Source organism: Haliaeetus albicilla, chromosome 7 (assembly GCF_947461875.1).
Source record: "Haliaeetus albicilla chromosome 7, bHalAlb1.1, whole genome shotgun sequence".
NCBI lineage: Eukaryota > Metazoa > Chordata > Aves > Accipitriformes > Accipitridae > Haliaeetus > Haliaeetus albicilla.
The window spans coordinates 21,811,291-21,830,601 of record NC_091489.1 but is presented as its reverse complement, the minus strand read 5'-3'; the positions used below and the strand labels follow the sequence as shown (position 1 = coordinate 21,830,601).

Here is a 19,311-nt window from a genome sequence, read left to right as displayed (position 1 = left end):
TGCTCATAAATCCACAGTGCTGACCCTCTGCCCAAATGCCCTTGTGTTCTCCTTTGGCAGGGAAATGTCTAAGGTCAGCCCAAATTGCCTGGGAACCCATATAATAGCTGGGCTCAGATCGCAACTGTTGTCCACAGCCACTTCCAAACTGAGATTCCTGAACTGTATTTGAGTTGCAACAAATGTTATTAAGAGAGCAACATTTCTCCTCTGCGTATGTCCTTGGCTTCATGCTGTCCAAGGAGAGAGAAAGCTAAAAGAAACAGCATAATATAAAGAAAGACTTTTTTTTTAACTCGGTAATTCAGATTAGAGCAGATGCTGAATGGAAAGGAGATTGGGAACCTTGATAGGGCATAGGGGACAGTTATAGGAAAGTTATTTGCCAGAAACAGCTGAATTTCTAGATCGTGTTGGAAAAGATGTCTTACAATAGGTAGGTAGGATCAAAGCCAGACAGAAAATTCACAGATAAGTTTGTGGGAGCTGGAGAGCATTCCCTTGTTGTAGACATCTTTCTCAGGAGCAGTGTAATCTTGTTACGGCAGCACTTTGTCAGATGAAGTCAAGCCCAGAAGTCTAAACCGTGCACCAACACACCAGCTTTATGCATCAGGTAAATGAAGTCTACAGTCATATCAGCAATGTGTCCTCCTTTGGGGACTACCTCGCTCTGAACAACATCATGCTCTTACCTATCTCTGTCGAGTCGTACTGCCCTCTGCATCCTGGCATTGGGTCATTCCAGGCAGCCCTGAACCTAAGCTAATCACCAGCCAACAGCATCTTCTGACAGTTCACACAGGCTGTCTGTAAGACACTGAAAACGTTGCACAGATCCCAGGTGACGAGAAGAACTGTAAGGGAGGCTGTTCCACAGATGGTGCACCGAGGGTGCTTCCAGCCATTCACTGCATCTGTAACAAGATTAAAAAGCTAACTGAGGGCATTAATTTGCAAATAAACAGGCACAGGACATCCACATCTAGTCACCATCCAGCCATTCCATGTGACTGAGCCTGGAGAAATCTGCCTTAAAGTTTCCCAACAGCAATATGTCCGGTGTAACATATAAACTCACCTGCAAGAGTAGTATCTGTTGTCCTGGGGTGGGATAAGCATAAACTTCCTTGACACTACGTTGCTTTGACTGTGGTTGCCCACCCTCTCCTTCCTTTCTTTACATGACTACAGAAGACTCTGCTTATGCACTAATTCTTCACCTTTATTGTCCTCTGACAAAGAAAGCTGCTACAGACTTAGTAAAGGACATCACAGAGTATTCAGCATCCTCAGACTTACATGTTCATACCCTAGGGAAAAGTAGCAATACCTTTGGGAATTACTGTAACATCTACAACCTTGCATTTCAGAGCAATTTCAGGGAGAGCTGGGGGATGTGGAAAGGAAGAGTCGGGCATGAGCTCATTCAGCAGTGACCTCAACTTGAAAAGGATGCATCTTTTTCTTTTTACATTCCTTATTCCCACACTCTAAAACTACTGTACTGCCTCAGATGTCATTGACAGCAATATGAAGAGCAATACGTGGTCCCATGCTGGAGCTCTTTCTAAAGATGGCCAGGGTAGAAATAAGGAGGTGGGAAGAAAGTGGGAGGTACCTTAGGAAGGAGGCATCTTTTTGCCTGTCCATGCACAGTGCCTGCCACTCTATCATGTGCAAACACAATTTTTGCTGGCACTTGGATGAATTTTTTTTTTTTTTTTAGGTTTCAGGGAGTATGTCTAGCTATAAGGAGTGTGGTTTGGGTGAGGCAGATTAAGCAGTCTCTCCAATATCCAAGTTCCTTTCTGAGATGACAAGGGAAGAGTTGAAGATTTGAGAAGAGGAATGCCATCCCATGGTGGGATAGAATGTCTTGGTGTGCCACTTATGTTGAGAAGGGAGAACAGCTAAAGACAAATATTAAAGTGCCTCCAGTGCTGGGCCAGGACTATAAAAGGAAGTCAAATAAATTACTTAGTCAAGCAGGACTCCTGGCTCATAAATTTGAGGGATTCCCAAATGTACTCTAAACGCTTATTCTGGAGAGAACAAACCAAGGTGTCTAAGTCCAGCTCAGCTCTTTTTCCAAGAGCTGCACGATAAAATTCTCCTATTATGGCCAAGTTCTGTGCTTCAGACAATCCCGCTAATTGCTAACAAAAAGAGTTATCCACTTGATGTGCCTGGATCTGCAGCAGATCCCCCAACAACACCTATATTCTTTTCCTTTGTATTATCATTCAGACTTTCAATATGTGTTTTCTGCTGCATTCTGATCATCTGAGTGAGATATGTGGCATAATCTCCTTCACCTTTTTCCCTGTTGTTGTTCCTGAACAAGCTGTGCTCTTTGGTATTAGTATTCCAGTCACATATTCACATGACTGTAACCTACCCAGTTTCTCTTATGTCAATTAAGTTGAAATTTTGATCTTGCATTAAGTTTTCCAGCTCCATCTATTATTTTTGATACATTTTACATCAGTATAGAGACATCTAGGCTAAGCATCAGTTGGCTTGCTTTCTTCTTCTTCCTCCAATGACATTTTTTAAAGAATCACAGATTTTTCTTTTTTTTTTTTTCAGCTTTTTTGTCTAGGCCAGTGTGGGTCACATTCATTTGGACACTCGCATCACCAGCCTTACAGGATGTTTTAGCGCATAGCTGATTAGATTAGCAAATCTATACTAAAGTTTTTCCTTCTTTCTTTGTTAGATGGAGCCCATTTCTTCTCAGCAGTCCTTCCTATGCCATCATGGAAGCATGTGGTTATGCTGAGGAAACCAAGGTCTTCCTTGTAACACTGCACAGCCATGCATTCTCTTTCCCATCCTTACATGCATGTACTCATTTGAGGTTATCTTTTTCTAAATAGAAATTGCAATCATAAATGGTTCTAGGCCTCTCCATCTCTTCACCCAAGAAGCATCTACATCACAAAAACCACAGTGACCACTTATTGTCATAGGGCCACATGATTCCCGGAGGCTGAAGTAACCTCTAGCTTCTTTAGGAGAGAGATGATACCTGTCTAAGACTTTGTGCAGAACTTGAATGTACCAGGACCCTAATTCATGAAATGCAGTGTAACATTATTGATAAGATCGATGCTAAAATACAGAAAACGGAAAAAATGGCATCAGAATAGACATTCAGAAATCTCCTGCTCTTGCCTCTATGCTCCAAAGTCGGATCACCTATATAAAAACTGCTCAGAAATGATGGTTGCCTAACCATACTTTTAAAAATAGCCAGTAATAGGACACTGTGGACTACCACAGCCTATCTATTTCAGTACTTCACTCTCCTACCTTTAGCTTTTCCTATGTCAAACAACTTTCCTCTGCTACAGTTTACTTGTTCTAACCACAATGAATATGGAGAAAAATTTATTCCCTTCTTCTTTGCGAATTGCCTATATGTATACTTGTAAAATAAACAGAGCCAGAACACAGGCCTGAATGGTGGACCTTGATTATCTACAATGTCATGTTTCTAGAACAGGCCCTCACGGAGTTTGGGCATTGCCCTAATAACTTCCCAAACACAGTTTGAGACTTATTACCAGCTCAGATGCAGCTATGTCATCATGAAGGCTGTAAAAGAGTTTAAAGGCCAGATAATGTCTCCAGGCCAAAAAATAAACTGTAGTATTGGTTTGTTGGTTGGGGTTTTGGGGGGTTTTTTTTTAGATAAATGTACCCTTTATAGTTAATTCTTATCAACTCTCCTTTTTTGGACAAAACAATGTCAATCTCAGCCTTTCTTCACAGACACCAGGTTGTTCTCACTAGAACCCATGTCGTTTTCAACTGACATTCCCAAAACTAGTCCCTCAAGTGCAATTCCCAAAGTGCAATACTCAGCTGTCCCCTCACCAGTGCTGAGTGAAGATGAACATGATTTTCTGTGGACTACAAATAATATTCCTATTTATGCATTCCAGATCGCTTCATACACAATTTTCGAAGTACTGTTGGATGAACTTAATGAGCTCTAATTGATTTTGTAAATCTCTAAATTATTTAATACTTTTTAATATGTTATTCCAGCATTTACAGCACCATAACCCTTTGCATTTGTTGCTGAAGCTGATGACATTAGCAGTGATAGCACAGGCAGATTTTTCAGTGAGGAAAAAAAAATCACTACATATTTTGGCCGCTCTGGAGTAACATTTTGGTAGCATCAGGTGGTGATGGAGAAGCTCCTATTACTTCTACTATTTTTGTACCTGTTCTGTGAATCGCTGAGAAATTTCTTTCTCAAGAGCTGCCAGCCTATCCACTTTCAAAAGTACTTGTATGTGTCTTAAAATTAAATGCTAGACTGTTAAGACTTTTTAGGAATGAACTGTGCCTCATAAACCAATCTCTTTGAAAGGAATCCTTAGAAAAGCAAATCAATAAAATTAAAATGATGAAGATAGCTAAACAGTTATCGTTGTCAGCTGACCTCCTATCAATTATCTTGTGGTGTTGTGGCCTTTGTTGCCCATGGTAGTCGACCTTGACATATGTTACTCGTTTTTGAAGCTTCAGCTGCATAGCTTCTCCATTGACAATGATGGGGTGATACCAGAAGCCAGGCTTTACCTTTGCCTCTTGCCTTTTGACATGGACTTTGGTATGCAATGAAACCCTGTGTGGTGGTCCACAGCGGAGCTCGTAGGTGAGCACGGCTGGGTTGCGATCTGCTGGTGGAACAAAAAAGTGTTTGCCTAGAGTAGCAGACCTTAAGGGTGACTGCATCCGTGACTGATGGCTAGTGAAAGAAGTTTGCTAATTTGCAGTGTAGCTACTGCTGACTGATAAAGGGACTTGTACAGTAGCCTCGGGCTTATCTCTTTTGCCAGGTTTACACTGGTGTGACACTGCTGAATTTAGAGAAGCAGTTCCTGACTTACTTCAGGGCAAGGGCAGAATCAGGTCTGATTTTTGCACCACAACCCATACAGATAACCCAGCTCTCACTGGGAAACATCCTGGGTATATTTCAGAATACTTCAATATGTATAAGCATATTTACAGCCTTTCCCCATTTTGTGAGGATATTTTGGATCTTTCTGGTACCTCTCATTATAAAATATTTCTAAGCTAAATCCAGGACAGATAAATCATGACTCTGATTTCCTTCACATAGGGTAGCCTGCCTAAATCACTGCCACATTCTTCTCATAGTAGTTGTTTAAAATTAATAGCACATGCGGAGGAAAAACTAAACCCTTTGACGTCACTCCCGAAATGAGGAAACATAAACAGAAAAGGCTTCGCTCCACCGAGCTGACAGTGCGGGCGCGGATTGGTCTGCTCTCCCGCGCCTGTGGCAGTTGACAGCACCTCCCAGCCCTGCACGGCCTTCGGCTCCGAACACAGGCAGGCAGACTGCAGCAAGCTCAGCTCTACCCCAGCCCTTACACTGGCAGAAAAGTGCACTCTCTTCCCGAGTCTTTTTGCTTCTTAAGGTGGTTTTATTGGCTGGGTTGGGGGACTTGGGGAGGTTTTGTTTTCTTTTTTTTTCCTTTTCCTTTTTTCTTTTTTTTCATTTTATTTTTGTTTGCTGTCGTTACTTAATTCTATTCCTAATCCTGGATGCAGTTACTGGATTCTGCAGTACAAGTCTTCATGAACAAGCTGCACCGCTTAGAGATTTCACGGCATTCAAAGGTCACAGAACTGCCACTATGGTTAAATGTCTTGTTTAATGGTTGAGGTATGTACAGCAAATCTAAAAGAGGCAGCATGATTATTTTTGAGGGGGAACTAAAATTGTGAGGGGGAGAGGGAGATAATACTATTATTTAGTGGAAAATATTTTTACTGGTGATTGTTACTACAGCAACCGGTTTTTGAATTTCCTCCCTTTTTCTCTTTATTCAAACTAGATGAAAATTTTAACCTATGTTGATTTAACCATTTGATGGCAAAAGAAGATTGCAGAAAGAATCTGTTATTGTTGTCCTTTCCGACCCCTCTGAGGAAAGGGTGATTGCTTTTTCTATATGCTTTCCTACTGCTCTGTGTCAGGAGAGGAGACCTGGGACTTGGCTGCCTTAGATGAAGGGAAAAGAAAGCAGAAACTCGTTCTTATCCTGAGGGGACTGTGAGTTTGAGAGTTAGAGCAGAGAGAGAAAGAGTTGGAAATAAACAGGTCAAGCAGAAAAGAATATCGGCCTCGTTTTTAGGAGTACATATACCACAACTTTTTTTTTTTTTTTTTTTTTTTACTACATGCTTAGATTATTTTACTTGTTTTGGGTTCAGAAGTTAATTAAGAAGCAGCCTGCACTTTGACTTATAAGCAGATCCTCAGTGGGAAGGGAGGGAGCTGATTGTCTTACATCAACACCAGTTTTCAGATAGTTTTTGCTACTTAAACAGAGAAGAGTGGAAATTTGCTTGGAAGTTGAAGTAATGTAGCCTGATGTCTGTTAGATGGCATATAGGTTCAATTCATATTCGAGCTAGTGATCTGCCTTGAATGAGTATTGCAGCATTACAGTGGACAGTGTGTGCTGCAGGAAACGAAAGCAACTGCTAGCATAAAACTAACATTGTTTTCAGGAGTGTGGTTCTAAAATACAAGAGGAGGAGCCACTTGTCAGACCTCATGTGTGTGTGTGTATGAGTGGTCTTAAAAATAATTTCAGCCAACACAGTGGATTTATAATGTGAATTGGATTAATATACAGGTATGCTCAATGACTAGCAATCTTCATATTTTCCCAGTTTGTGAAACAAGACTTTTTACAGCTCTCTTTGAGATGTTGCTGTAGATATAAACCCTCTGCAATTTGAAAACCTTTCAGTTTAACTTAAAAAATTATACCTGAAAATTCATGTAACAAGGAACAGAACATGAGCACACCTACCTCATGCAATGCACCTCAAAGGGTTACAAAAATTAACTACACTAGGCTGAAGCATGCTAGCTTAAGGACTGCAAAAATATTAGCTCTGAAATGCAGAGGATGTGATATGTGCTGTGAATGGACAATTGCTATTCTGCAGTGCCTAGTGGGAAAACAAGGACTTTGTGTATTGCAAATGCATAACTGCAGCTCCTCCATTTCCTTTGCTGTATCTTCACTGATGACTGCAGAAACAGAGGCTTGTCACAGATAAACTCTTTAGGGCCCCATCTCTTTGGAGATACTTGAGGATATTTTTTTTCATATCATCCAACAACCCAAAGTCAAGCTTTGTTAGTTGAACTGTTATTCTGTAATGTCCACACCATTCTCTCCTCTGCCCTCCCCAAAGTATTACTATGTGAACTGCCAGCTGTTTTCAAAAGCTAAAGCACTGATCCTCTAGCCCCAAGTTTAGAAAGGTTAACACAGTATTTGTTAGATGATTAATTAGTAAATTTGACTAAGGGGAAGCCTCAGTCTATAGGGACTACAGTCTATTCTGTAAGGAACAGCCCTGTAACTACATGAAGATATCCAAGTTTCCAAAAGACATTTGTTTATAATAATTTCCTAGAATTAAATTATTCACTTCTTTTCATAAACATTCTTTTGAGAAGCTTAGTTTTTAAGCTCTATAATCTACACTTTGCTGCATCTGTTTTGTAGCAACTGCTACTGGTAATACTAATAGTAAATATGTGAAGTAGACTTCAGCTGAGGAAATGACACCGTTTTTCTACTTCAGTGAGAAAAGTTTATCTGCAATGCTTTCTCTGAACATTCTTAATTCAGCATCAAGAACAAAATATAATTTAAGGTTGGCCTTTCTGCAGTGGATGAAATGCTTACTGACGTTTGCAGTCACATTGCCTCAAAAAAAAAGTCTGTATTGCAGAAGTTTCATGTCATATGAATGGCTGCTCATTCTGAGTTTATTTCCATAGGGTGGACAAGAGCTGTCACTAGTGAAAGTCTAGTGATTTCAGTAGAGTAAGGTGTACTCTGCTGAGTCTGATCCAATGTATTGCAGATCACTTTTTTTAAACTGTGAAATTTTTAATTCTGTAAACTAGTATATAAATATATCATTCTAACAGCACCTGTTTCCTCCCCTTCCTCCCTGTTTATGTGCTTTTTCCCTTTTGAAACCCAGCCCTCTGCTTGCCTTTACCACACCTCTAGGTAGGTCATTAAAGCAGACTGATTTTCCAGTGTCTTCATTGCAATTATGAAGTATAATTGAGACATTCAATCATACATCATTCCTTTTCACTCACCCCATGGTTCTTCTACCAATAGTTAAAGCATATTTAAATGAGAAACAGTCTGAAATTTGATATTTTATGTGTGTGTATATATATATATGGTTTTCTTGTAATTTCTCAGTCTCATAGGGAAAAAACTTCTCTTGTACTGGTAATTTCCTTTCTAGGAGCTGTATGAAGCAGAAATGCCAGCTACTAACCAAGATATTACTGTTAATACACTAAAAACTGATGCCTCTTTATTTAATGATAAGAAATGTTTAAGACCTAATCTGTCCTATAAGCAAGCTAGGTATATGGCCAAAAGCCCTTGATGCAGTTGGGCTGACAGAAAAACAAGTCATTTGAGGCAGCCAGGAAGACATCCCATGTAAATGAGCATTCTTAGCAACTCACTATTGTTCATCTTTTCTTCATTTTCATGCTTGAAATTATTATGGAGCTCCATGTGTTTGTCACAGGGTGAAAGTGAAAGGGACAGCTGGGGTCCTACCAGCTGCCAGAACAAAATTAAGTGTTTTGTAATGAAATGATGGCTCAGTATTTCTCCTCCTACATCCATATTGGGTGGAAGATGGGACTTTCTGTGTTGGAATTATAGCATTCATTTTTCTTGTTCCTCAGCCAGAAAGCAGGCTTACCCTTGCAGGGACATCAGTTTTCACACTTTCAGTGAAACATTGGCTTTGCATCTAGTGTGAATATTGCACTTTTCAGTCGCAAACTTCAGGATGCGGAACTGATGTTATTTAGCGTTTATACCCTGGGGGCACTGAGACACGCAGATGTGTAGCCTAAGTGTCCAGAGCAGTTCAGAAGTTCAAATGCCTTTTCTTTCTCTGGCCAACATGAGGTCCACCTTTTTAGGTAGCTAAAGATGAACAACGGTAGCTGAAAAGCTGGGCCACAAAGCCAAGCATCACATATGCAACCAGACAAGGGTGGCTGGTAACCTTTTTCTGTGATTTCACAGTAATGTGTGGAAAGCAAAAAATGTGTCTTCTGATAGGAGTTGGTATTTGTCAGGTCTGAAGTATTAGCTTTCTGTAAATGCTAAAGAGAGAGAATATATTTGTTGTAGTTAAGACAATTTATTTAATTAATTTATAAAAATTTAAAGTACGACGTCAACTTCTGAAAGATTTTTTAGCAAAAAGAATTCTTCACTATCTTCCTGAAAATTTAGAACACTTCTTAATTTTTACTATTGTTCTTACTACAGTAGCATTCCAAGAAAATTGCATTAGAAAACAATATCTGAACCTCTGAATTTATCATTTCTGTTTTCCTGTAACAGACTGTGGGATTCAGGAGATACATCGCTAGCATTCACAGTGCTCAGATCTGGGCTAGTGATATCTATCTATTTTAAAGCCTCCAGTTTTAAAGCAGAAAATTAACAAATCAGAGCCAGATCGGATAGAAGAGAGAGCAGTACTAGAAGCCAGACTGCAGTGGCAAAACTAAGTGAAAGTTTGGGGCAGAGACAATTCTCAAAAAACAACAGTCAAATGATTTAAGCATTTCTTTTGCACACATTTAATAGTGTGGTATCTGCAGTCCAGCAATGCTGTAATTTTGATATACATTTTTTACTTATTCTGTTCTTAGAAAGTGAAAAATGTATAACTATCATTTTATTATGTAAATAGTGTTGAACTATAGAAACTAAACTAATGAAAGGGCCCTATTGAGTTTGATTTTTCTTATTTTGTTCTTCCTCCCAGTGGGAGTTGTGAGTGAGGATGGATGAGAACTCAGTTTAGCTACTTATTTAAGCCACATAGTCTCATGGTGGTATATGATATGTTTCTGCTAGCTTACTATCCAGCCAAATAAGACATCCAGGTTGCCTGGATGGATAAACATAGCTGATGATCTCTCCCTCTTAATAGGTGGGGAGGAGCAGTTAGGATTCTCCCAGTTGCACACAGAGACAAATTTGTTCTGGTTTAGCTAAAGAATAATTGCATGCAGACACAGACAGCAAGTTTTATTTCTCTTTGTATAGGTTATTTTAAAAATAAGAAACAAATATTTAGAAGAAGATAGTCGCAGAGGTACTTTTTTCCTTAGCTGGTAGGTTTATACTAGTTACCCACAAAAATTCCTGGTATGAGAAAACTCACCAACTAATATCTCACTGTGGCATGTGTTAATGCCGGCAGTGTAAGGCTTTTTTTAAAGTAGAGTACAGAATCTCCTGTCAAACTAAGTTTAGCTAATTGTCAGAGGCAGAAAAACACACTTGTGGAGCAACTGCTTTCAGGACCTATATACGATTTTCTATATGGTTGTTTGTAGCAGAGTCTATGATACTAACCCATCTGGATGTAGGAAAGATGTTTTGGAAAGGACGATCATTACCTTTCCAAGAATAAAGTGGGAGGTAGGCATGTTTTGACTGAATATGCAGCAACTCAGACGGCTCAGAGAAATATACTTCTGTAAAAGTGAAATTAAGAAAACTCAGCTTCAACTAGAGAACTCCTGGAGAATGATATTGAGCTACTGTGTACTCACTTCTGCTCCTTTTGGAAATTGCCCTTTATTCCTTCTGAAAGAAAGAGTCTGTATTCTCATGTTCTTACTCCCTTTCTGTCCCGTCACCCAATCTTTTTCCCACAGCACACTTCAGTGCTTGTGAAGACAAGGAACAGGAAAACACACTTGATTAATATGTGGCTCAGAGGCTGGTGCCGTCAGTAGAATTTGGGGTTTTTTGATCATGGGGAGGTTTTCATGGCACCGGGCCTGCTGGTAACAGATGGAGTCCAGCTATCTCAAAGGGGGAAAAAGATTCTCACTCATGAGTTGGCGGGCCTCACAGAGAGGGCTTTAAACTAGGTTTGAAGGGGGAAGGGGATAAAACTAGGCTCACCAGAGATGAACCTGGGAGCAGCATGCCAATGTTGGGGGTGGATCCAATAGCCCAGCTCAAGTGCATCTACGCCAATGCACGCAGCATGGGCAATAAACAGGAGAAGCTGGAAGTCATTGTGCAGCAGGATAGATATGACTTAGTCATCATCACAGAAACATGGCAGGACAACTCTCATGACTGGAGTGCTGCAATGGAGGGCTATAAGCTCTTCAGAAGGGATGGGCAAGGAAGGAGAGGTGGTGGGTGGCTCTCTATGTTAGGGAGTATTTTGACTGTACAGAGCTCCACGATTGTGATGATAAGGTTGAGTGCTTATGGGTAAGGATGAGAGGGAAGGCCAACAAGGCAGATATTGTGCTGGGAGTCTGTTATAGACCGCCCAACCAGGCTGAAGAGACAGATGAATCATTCTACAAGCAGCTGGCAGTAGTCTCACAATCGTGTGCCCTTGTTCTCTTGGGGGACTTCAACTTTCTGGACATCTGCTGGAAATACAACACAGCAGAGAGCAAACAGTCTAGGAGGTTCCTGGAGTGTGTGGAAGATAACTTCCTGACACAGCTGGTAGGTGGGCCAACCAGGGGAGGGGCCTTGCTAGATCTGCTGTTTACAAACAGGGAAGGACTGGTGGGAGGTGTGATGGTTGGAGGCCGCCTCGGGCTTAGCGACCGTGAAATGATAGAATTCTCGATTCTTGGTGAGGCAAGGAAGGCGGTCAGCAAAACCACCACTATAGACTTCCGGAGGGCTAACTTTGGCCTTTTCAGGACACTAGTTGAGAGAGTCCCTTGGGAGACAGTCCTGAAGGGCAAAGGGGTCCAGGAAGGATGGACATCCTTTAAGAAGGAAATCTTAATGGCTCAGGACCAGACTATTCCCATGTGCCGCAAGACGAACCGCTGAGGAAGATGACCGGCTTAGCTGAACAGGGAGCTTTTGCTAGGAGTCAAGAAAAAAAGGAGAGCTTATCATCTCTGGAAGAAAGGGTGGGCAACTTGGGAGGAGTACAGGGATCTTGTTAGGTCATGCAGAGAGGAAATTAGAAAGGCAAAAGCTCAGCTAGAACTCAATCTGGCCACTATTGTAAAAGACAACAAAAAATGTTTTTACAAATATGTTAACAATAAAAAGAGACCCAAGGAGAATGTCTATCCTTTAGTGGATGCAGAGGGGAACATTGCCACCAAAGGTGAGGAAAAGGCTGAGGTACTTAATGCCCTCTTTGTCTCAGTCTTTCGTAGTGAAATCAGTTACCCTCAGGGTACTCGGCCCCCTGAGCTGGAAGACAGGGATGGAGAGCAGAATATACACCCCATAATACAGGAGGAAGCAAGTTAATGACCGTCTACACCACCTGGACACTCAAAAATCCGTGGTACCAGATGGGATCCATCCAAGAGTACTGAGGGAGCTGGCGGAGGTGCTCGCCAAGCCACTCTCCATCATTTCTCAGCAATCCTGGTCAACAGGGGAGGTCCCAAATGACTGGAGGCTTGCCAATGTGACGTCCATTTACAAGAAGGGCTGGAGGGAGGATCCGGGGAACTACAGGCCTGTCAGCTTGACCTTGGTACTGAGGAAGATTATGGAGTGGTTCATCTTGAGTGTGCTCACACAACATGTGTAGGACAAGCAGGGGATCAGGCCCAGTCAGCATGGGTTCATGAAAGGAAGGTCCTGCTTGACCAACCCGATCTCCTTCTATGACCAGGTGAGCCGCCTAGTGGATGAGGGAAAGGCTGTGCATGTTGTCTACATGGGCTTCAGTAAGGCCTTTGACACTGTCTCTCATGGCATACTCCTTGAGAAGCTGGCGGCTCATGGCTTAGACAAGCGTAGTCTTCACTGTGTAAAAAAAACTGGCTGGATGGACAAGCCCAGAGGGTTGTGGTGAATGGAGTTAAATCCAGTTGGCAGCTGGTCACAGGTGGTGTTCCCCAGGGCTCAGTACTGGGGCCAGTTCTGTTTAATATCTTTATCAATGATCTGGATGAGGGGATCGAGTTCATCCTCAGCAAGTTTGCAGATGACACCAAGTTGGGTGGGAGGTTAAGAAGGCTCTACAGAGGGATCTGGACAGGCTGGATCGATGGGCTGAGGCCAGTTGTATGAGGTTCAACAAGACCAAGTGCCGGGTCCTGCAATTTGGTCACAACAACCCCATGCAACGCTACAGGCTTGGGGAAGAGTGGCTGGAAAGCTGCCTGGCGGAAAAAGACCTGGGGGTGCTGGTTGACAGCCGGCTGAATATGAGCCAGCAGTGTGCCCAGGTGGCCAAGAAGGCCAATGGCATCCTGGCCTGTATCAGAAATAGTGTGGCCAGCAGGAGCAGGGAGGTGATTGTTCCCCTGTACTGGGCACTGGTGAGGCCACACCTCGAGTACTGTGTTCACTTTTGGACCCCTCACTACAGGAAAGACATTGAGGTGCTGGAGCGTGTCCAGAGAAGGGCAACCAAGTTGGTGAGGGGCCTGGAGCACAAGTCTTATGAGGAGCAGCGGAGGGAACTGGGGTTGTTTATTCTGGAGAAAAGGAGGCTGAGGGGAGACCTTATCGCTCTCTACAACTACCTGAAAAGGGATTGTAGTGAGGTGGGTGCTGGTCTCTTCTGTCAGGTGGCTGGAGAGAGGACGAGAGGAAATGACCTCAAGTTGTGGCAGGGGAGATTTAGGTTGGATACTAGGAAAAATTTCCTTACTGAGAGGGTTGTCAGGTATTGGAACAGACTGCCCAGGGAAGTGGTTGAGTCACCATCCCTGGAGGTATTCAAAAAGCACGTAGAGAAGGCACTTCAGAACATGGTTTAATGGGCATGGTTTATGGTTGGACTCAATGATCTTAAAGGTCTTTTCCAACCTAAATGATTCTATGAAAACACTGGCTAAGCTCTGGGGCTTGTCCTAATACGAAGTGGCAGAGCTACCATTAGTGTGAAAAGACTCATCCCTTGGAAAGAGGAATGACGATTCCTAGGTGGTTGCAGTGCTTTAGAAACAAACACATATTGACATGAAATGCCTTAGTACTTTCCCAAGAGTTCAGCTGTTATCCAAAGGGTGTAGCTATTTTCCCCTTTATGTATGACAATCCTGGTATAGAATGAGAACTAGGACCTCTGCTTAGCCCCAGAGGACAGCATCTGCTTAATATTTCTGTAGAAGACTACCACTTTCCGCAAGAAACTGAGGGTGTCACAGTGCTGCGAGCTTCACTTACATATGCAGCTGAACACTGAAGTACCCTAAATATGGGCAACACCTGATGTTTGGTTTTGCCTTTCCCTCAACTTACCGCTTATACTTGGCTTTAAACCTCTGAGAAGGTTAGATAGAATGAGGACTTGCTGTGTACCAGGCTGCTGGGAAACAGGAGAAGACCTCACACAGACACTCAGAGAGAGATGAAAGCAGATGCCTGAGGTCTTCATGGAGAAAGCACTTTTCTGGCTTTAACTGACAGCCATGTTGAAACAGACTACTGACCCTTTCTGTTTCAAATGTTGGGATATGACTTGGCTCTGTGTTACTTACTCATAGGCATTTCTGTTTCGCACACTGCCATAATACCCAAGTGTCTATTAATAACAATGTTTAAGTGGCATCAGAATGGCCATCATAAATTTAATTAGGGACTGTATCTCCAGTTTAATCAATATGGTCATTAGAAGACTGTAAGACAGCCAGAAAAACAATAATTAGTCCTGATTAATAAAGGAGAACTTGCATGCATCAGCAAAGGAGAGGAGGGAGCTTTGCCTGTTGAAGGCTTGGGAGGACAATGAGTTTCCTTCTGCTTTAGCAGATCTGAGGACACTGTTATTAAAAAAAAAAACAAAACCTCTTGAAAATGCCCTTACAATACTAAATAAAGTGGAAAATAATATCCTGTAGAGAGACAACTACTATACCGAAAGTATATTTCCAAATTATAAAATTCTGTTATTAAAAAAAATTCATTTTCTTGAACAAACTATGAGTGCCAGCTAGAAAGATAAAACTGGAATGTATTTCTTCACCAAGCAAATTCCTCAGGTGCACAGTTGCTTTGTTTTTGTAGAACTGCTTTAAAAAGCAGACCAGTCGAAAGATAAAAAGAAGACTCAAATTGGATTGGTGTGTGGAAGCGTAAAATGGCATGGTTCCACTGAGATTAATACGACTCCATCAATTTATATCTGTGAAAGATCAGACCCGCTGAGCTTTTAGGTCTTATAAGCACTCCTTCTCTTCACCAGTAAGATCAAATTTTAGGCTCATTAGCCTTTTGCCATACCTGTTTCATACCAGTTTTCCACCACTTCTTCCGCATTGTGGTACCACCGGGCTGCTTTTGATGGTTCTGCAGAAGCTGCGATGTATTCTTTCCCTTCCATCACCCTATAAAACTCCCTTCTCTCCTTCTCTTTCTCACAGGAAAAAAAAAAAGTTTACCAGATTTTACTTGAAATCGCAACCTCACAGTTAATTTTTAGCTTATGTGCTAGCATCTGCAGAAGTGTATGTATTTGTAATACAGATGGGGCAGATCTCGCTTGTTTTCAGTATAGACTATGATCTGTTTCAATGACACAGCTATGTTAAGCAATAATCTTAAAAGCTGAGGAATAACAGGGAAACAGTAATTTTGTTTAGGGACCAACATATACTGCAGTGTATCACAAGATATTTTTCATGTAGTAAGGCTGTAACATCCTGTCTCTTTGAACCATGAAACTATGTCTGTAATAATATCTACTACCAAAATATAACCTCTGTAACAGTATAGGAACAGAAACCAGTGCAGCATGAGGATGTTGAATGAAGCTCATGTTATATATCATCATCAAAGCTGATAGAATTGGTCAAGCTTTCAAAAAAGCTCGAAGTCACTTTAGTCTCTAAATGAAATGGCCAGATCTGAAAAATTGCTGTGTATGAGAGCTTGCCTGGGAAATCTTTTCCCATTCTACCTCAGATGGAAGTAGCCAACAGCCTGTGGTTAGTGTTCTCAAGAGGGTATGGGAGAAAAAGAATCAAGTTCCCTCTCTACTTGTGTTGGCTTTCCTAGGGTGAATTACCACTGCAGTGTCCTCCAAGGGTTGAGCTCTCTATTCATGGGGCCTGGCAGATGGAGCCCACAGCCCGCTGCCCCACACTCAGTCTTGGCTGGCATAAAACCAGAGCTTCTCCACTGCCGAAGTGGCACATGAAGGTTTTTTCAGGCAGATCTCCACCTGCAGCTCCAGGAGTTCTGTCCTGAACCCGAGAAACCTTTCTAATGGGCGTTTTCTCCAAATTAGCATCTCCTCCTGAACAGATTTTGTTCCAACAAATTGTTGATTTTAAGAGGAAAGCCCAGATATATTTTGAGGGGAAAAAAATCTCACCTCTACTACAGAATTCCCACCTTGCTTGTGAGGACGAAGGGGCACAGAGACTTTGCTTGCTTTGGGTGCCTACTAGTGGGAAGAGGTGACCAAAAATCTGGTTCCAATCCCGTGACCATTATGAAAAGTCTGCTTAGATCTTTTTATTTTATAGCACCTGAATTGAAAGCTCAAAGGTCACTGAAGCCTTGAATTTCCAAATCCTTCAGCAATCCTCTTCTCACCCTCCTCCCAATAGTTGTAGTACTACTTTTGTTTCTTATTTTGAAAGTAAGTGGGGAAGAAAAAAACAGCACTCCATGCTTTATTTATGTGATAACTATATAGTGCTGAAGAGATTATTTCTTCGTGTTAAGATTTCCTTGTAGTGGTTACAGTTTTTCATCTGTGAAACACACTTGCTTTAAAAAGAGGCTTGCATGTGCACCACAGATGTATTATTCTTCTCATCGTTCCCCCAGATTTAGGCCTTTAGGGCTTCTCTAGCAGAGTAAAGGAGTGTGGGATTCTGTTTGGTTTTTTATTTTTTGCTTAAACACCGAAGCAAACATTATTTTAAATCCAGTAATATGAGAAAGGGAGGATTATGATGTTTAAACATGTCAGCTGGCCAGAAAGCCTCTTGGGGGGACAGCCTCACATGTGTCTGGACCACCTAAGACATGACTGCAGCTTGGTCTCACTGCATTAAAATTTTTAAATTGGTATTCACGGTTTAGTTTAAAAACCCGCAAAGCTTCACTTGGCTAATCCTTTTTTAACTTTTAATCATGTTTACTACTAATATGACCAAGCCTGAGCTGACTTCTGTTGTTTTCTAAGTGTTAGTTAAAACTATTTCACGTTTCATGAAAGAATAAAGCAAAAAGCATTTAATGTCAATCTGTGTTTGGCATTGAAACTTCTTATGATGGCTGATGAAAATTAGTTTGCAAATAAACAAACCATTCTCTAAAAAAGTCTCAAAAGGTCCAGATGTTTAAAATGTAGAAAACAAGTGGCAGAGAGGTCTCAGTGCTATGTAGCCACCCTTTAATTGTCATCTGTTGACAATACTTTGACAGTTGACCTTCTTCAGCTCTGATTTTAGGAGAACTTCAAAAGCCTCTGAGTGACTTTCTCAATTTCTAGAGATGTTTTTTGAAAGATTATATTAAAGGGGCATTTCTCCTTTTTGACTCTCTGTTAGCCTCATTTTCTCCTGAGAATACTTGTCTAAAAATTACCTTTTCACCACACTGACTTATAGGTTCTGGCATGGGAACTAATGTTGTTTCTCCTAGTAGCAAAGACAAAATTAGTCACAATCACTGATGTTAACAACTTATTCATTACCTGAACTGTTTTACACATTTTTTAAGTTCAAGACAGGCAAATCTAATGCCTTTGAACAAACCAGGGAGTTCTTGTCCATGTTGCAAATATGCAAGACAATAATTAATTTATAAAGTCACTATTGTAAGTCAGTCTCTGTGGCAGACTGGGATCTCAATTGTGATACCACTGAATTCTGCAGAGAAATGCCACTTGAGTGCAGCAGAGAGAAAAAATTGTTTTAGCTAATTTACATTAAAAAGTCAAATGTGAGTAACATGGTCAACACGGTTGCTCTTGCGGTTTCTGTTGGGAGATGAGATTCAACATACTCTACCCCCACATCTGACACGCTACAGATTTGTCTGTGCTGGCAACAAATAATCTGCACTATAGAAAGTGATAGGGTGGTTCTGAGGTATGGGATACCTGTAGATTTCAGGGACAAGGATATCAGGAAAGCTTTTGTGAAGAGTCAGTCCACCACTAGATGTTGCTACCAAAATTACCAGTGGTGGTGTAATTTTCAGCCGGTCCCTTAAATTGCCCTCACTGCCTTTCAGAGTCAAGTGCCCGCTGAGCACACAGGTGGTTTACGAATTCATGTTCCTCTGCATCTTGCCCAGGAACCTCAGGCAGTGTTCTGCAGTCCCTCTGGGCTGGAAAGTCAGTCATGTAAAAGGGAACGCCTTTCATCTTAGCCCAGGCAGATATGAAATTGTGTCAACCTAAGTTGTGACACTATCATGTATGGTATAAGAAATAAGACATTTTTCATGCTTCATGCATGCAATGGCATTCACTGCTCTAGAAGAGTCTAGTATAAAAGGATAAGTTAATGAAAACCGTAATTTACAAAAAGAATGTTTCTGAACATGTTGATGAATAAAGAAAAGGTTGGGTTTTTTTAAGAGAAGCTTTACAATATTATTTTTACAAATAGAAGCATAGAAACAAAGTTTTAGTTTGACTGGTCACTCCAACACTTTTCCTTTAAATGAAGATTCTTTTAAGGACCAAACTCAGAATTTGAAAAATTATCCACTTCTTTAAAATGTTTTGGGAAGATAATTTTTAAACCTGTGCCTTGCTGGAGCACCTAATCCTCCCATTGGCTTCACTATATTTGTGACATCCTCAGAATTTTTTAAAATCAAAATCAGCCATGCTATGGTAGACTTCAACAGAATGGTAGGCCAGAGTTTTTAAAAGGGTTGGACATTGTACTACTAGAAATAGCCAAATGGTTACTGATTATCATTTTATTATAATATTAATTTCTATATAAAAATAAAATTAATGCTATTTGCACTTCACTAGGAGAGGCAGGCACAGTTATCTTCAGCTAACCCTCTACTCTGCAGAAGAACTGGAGGATTCCTGGGGCAAATATTTTACATACACCACTGTTCAGAAATATAAAAACATTTTCTCTAACTCATAAGCATATGTGTTTTCTTTTCTCTTAAACTCTTGAGCTTTTGCTTAATGCAATATTTCCTCTTCTGTCTGTATTTTATATCACATTCACAGCAGTTGCTTACTACTTCTAAAAACTTCCTA

At 41.1% G+C, this 19,311-nt stretch overlaps 1 protein-coding gene across 2 annotated transcripts in view; it reads left to right on the top strand.

Annotated features, from left to right (window-relative positions):
* The first annotated feature begins 5,332 nt into the window (after nucleotides 1-5,332).
* PDE7B (phosphodiesterase 7B) overlaps nucleotides 5,333-19,311 on the top strand; it is a 183,291-nt gene continuing 169,312 nt past the window's right edge. The window contains exons 1-2 of one of the 2 annotated variants that reach the window (XM_069787253.1): nucleotides 5,333-5,471; nucleotides 5,605-5,719. In XM_069787253.1, coding sequence (XP_069643354.1) covers nucleotides 5,699-5,719 — 21 coding nt within the window. In that variant the 5' untranslated portion in view covers nucleotides 5,333-5,471; nucleotides 5,605-5,698. Of the gene's footprint in view, nucleotides 5,472-5,500; nucleotides 5,720-19,311 lie in introns of those variants that run through there. The other variant, XM_069787255.1, reaches the window with a different exon arrangement.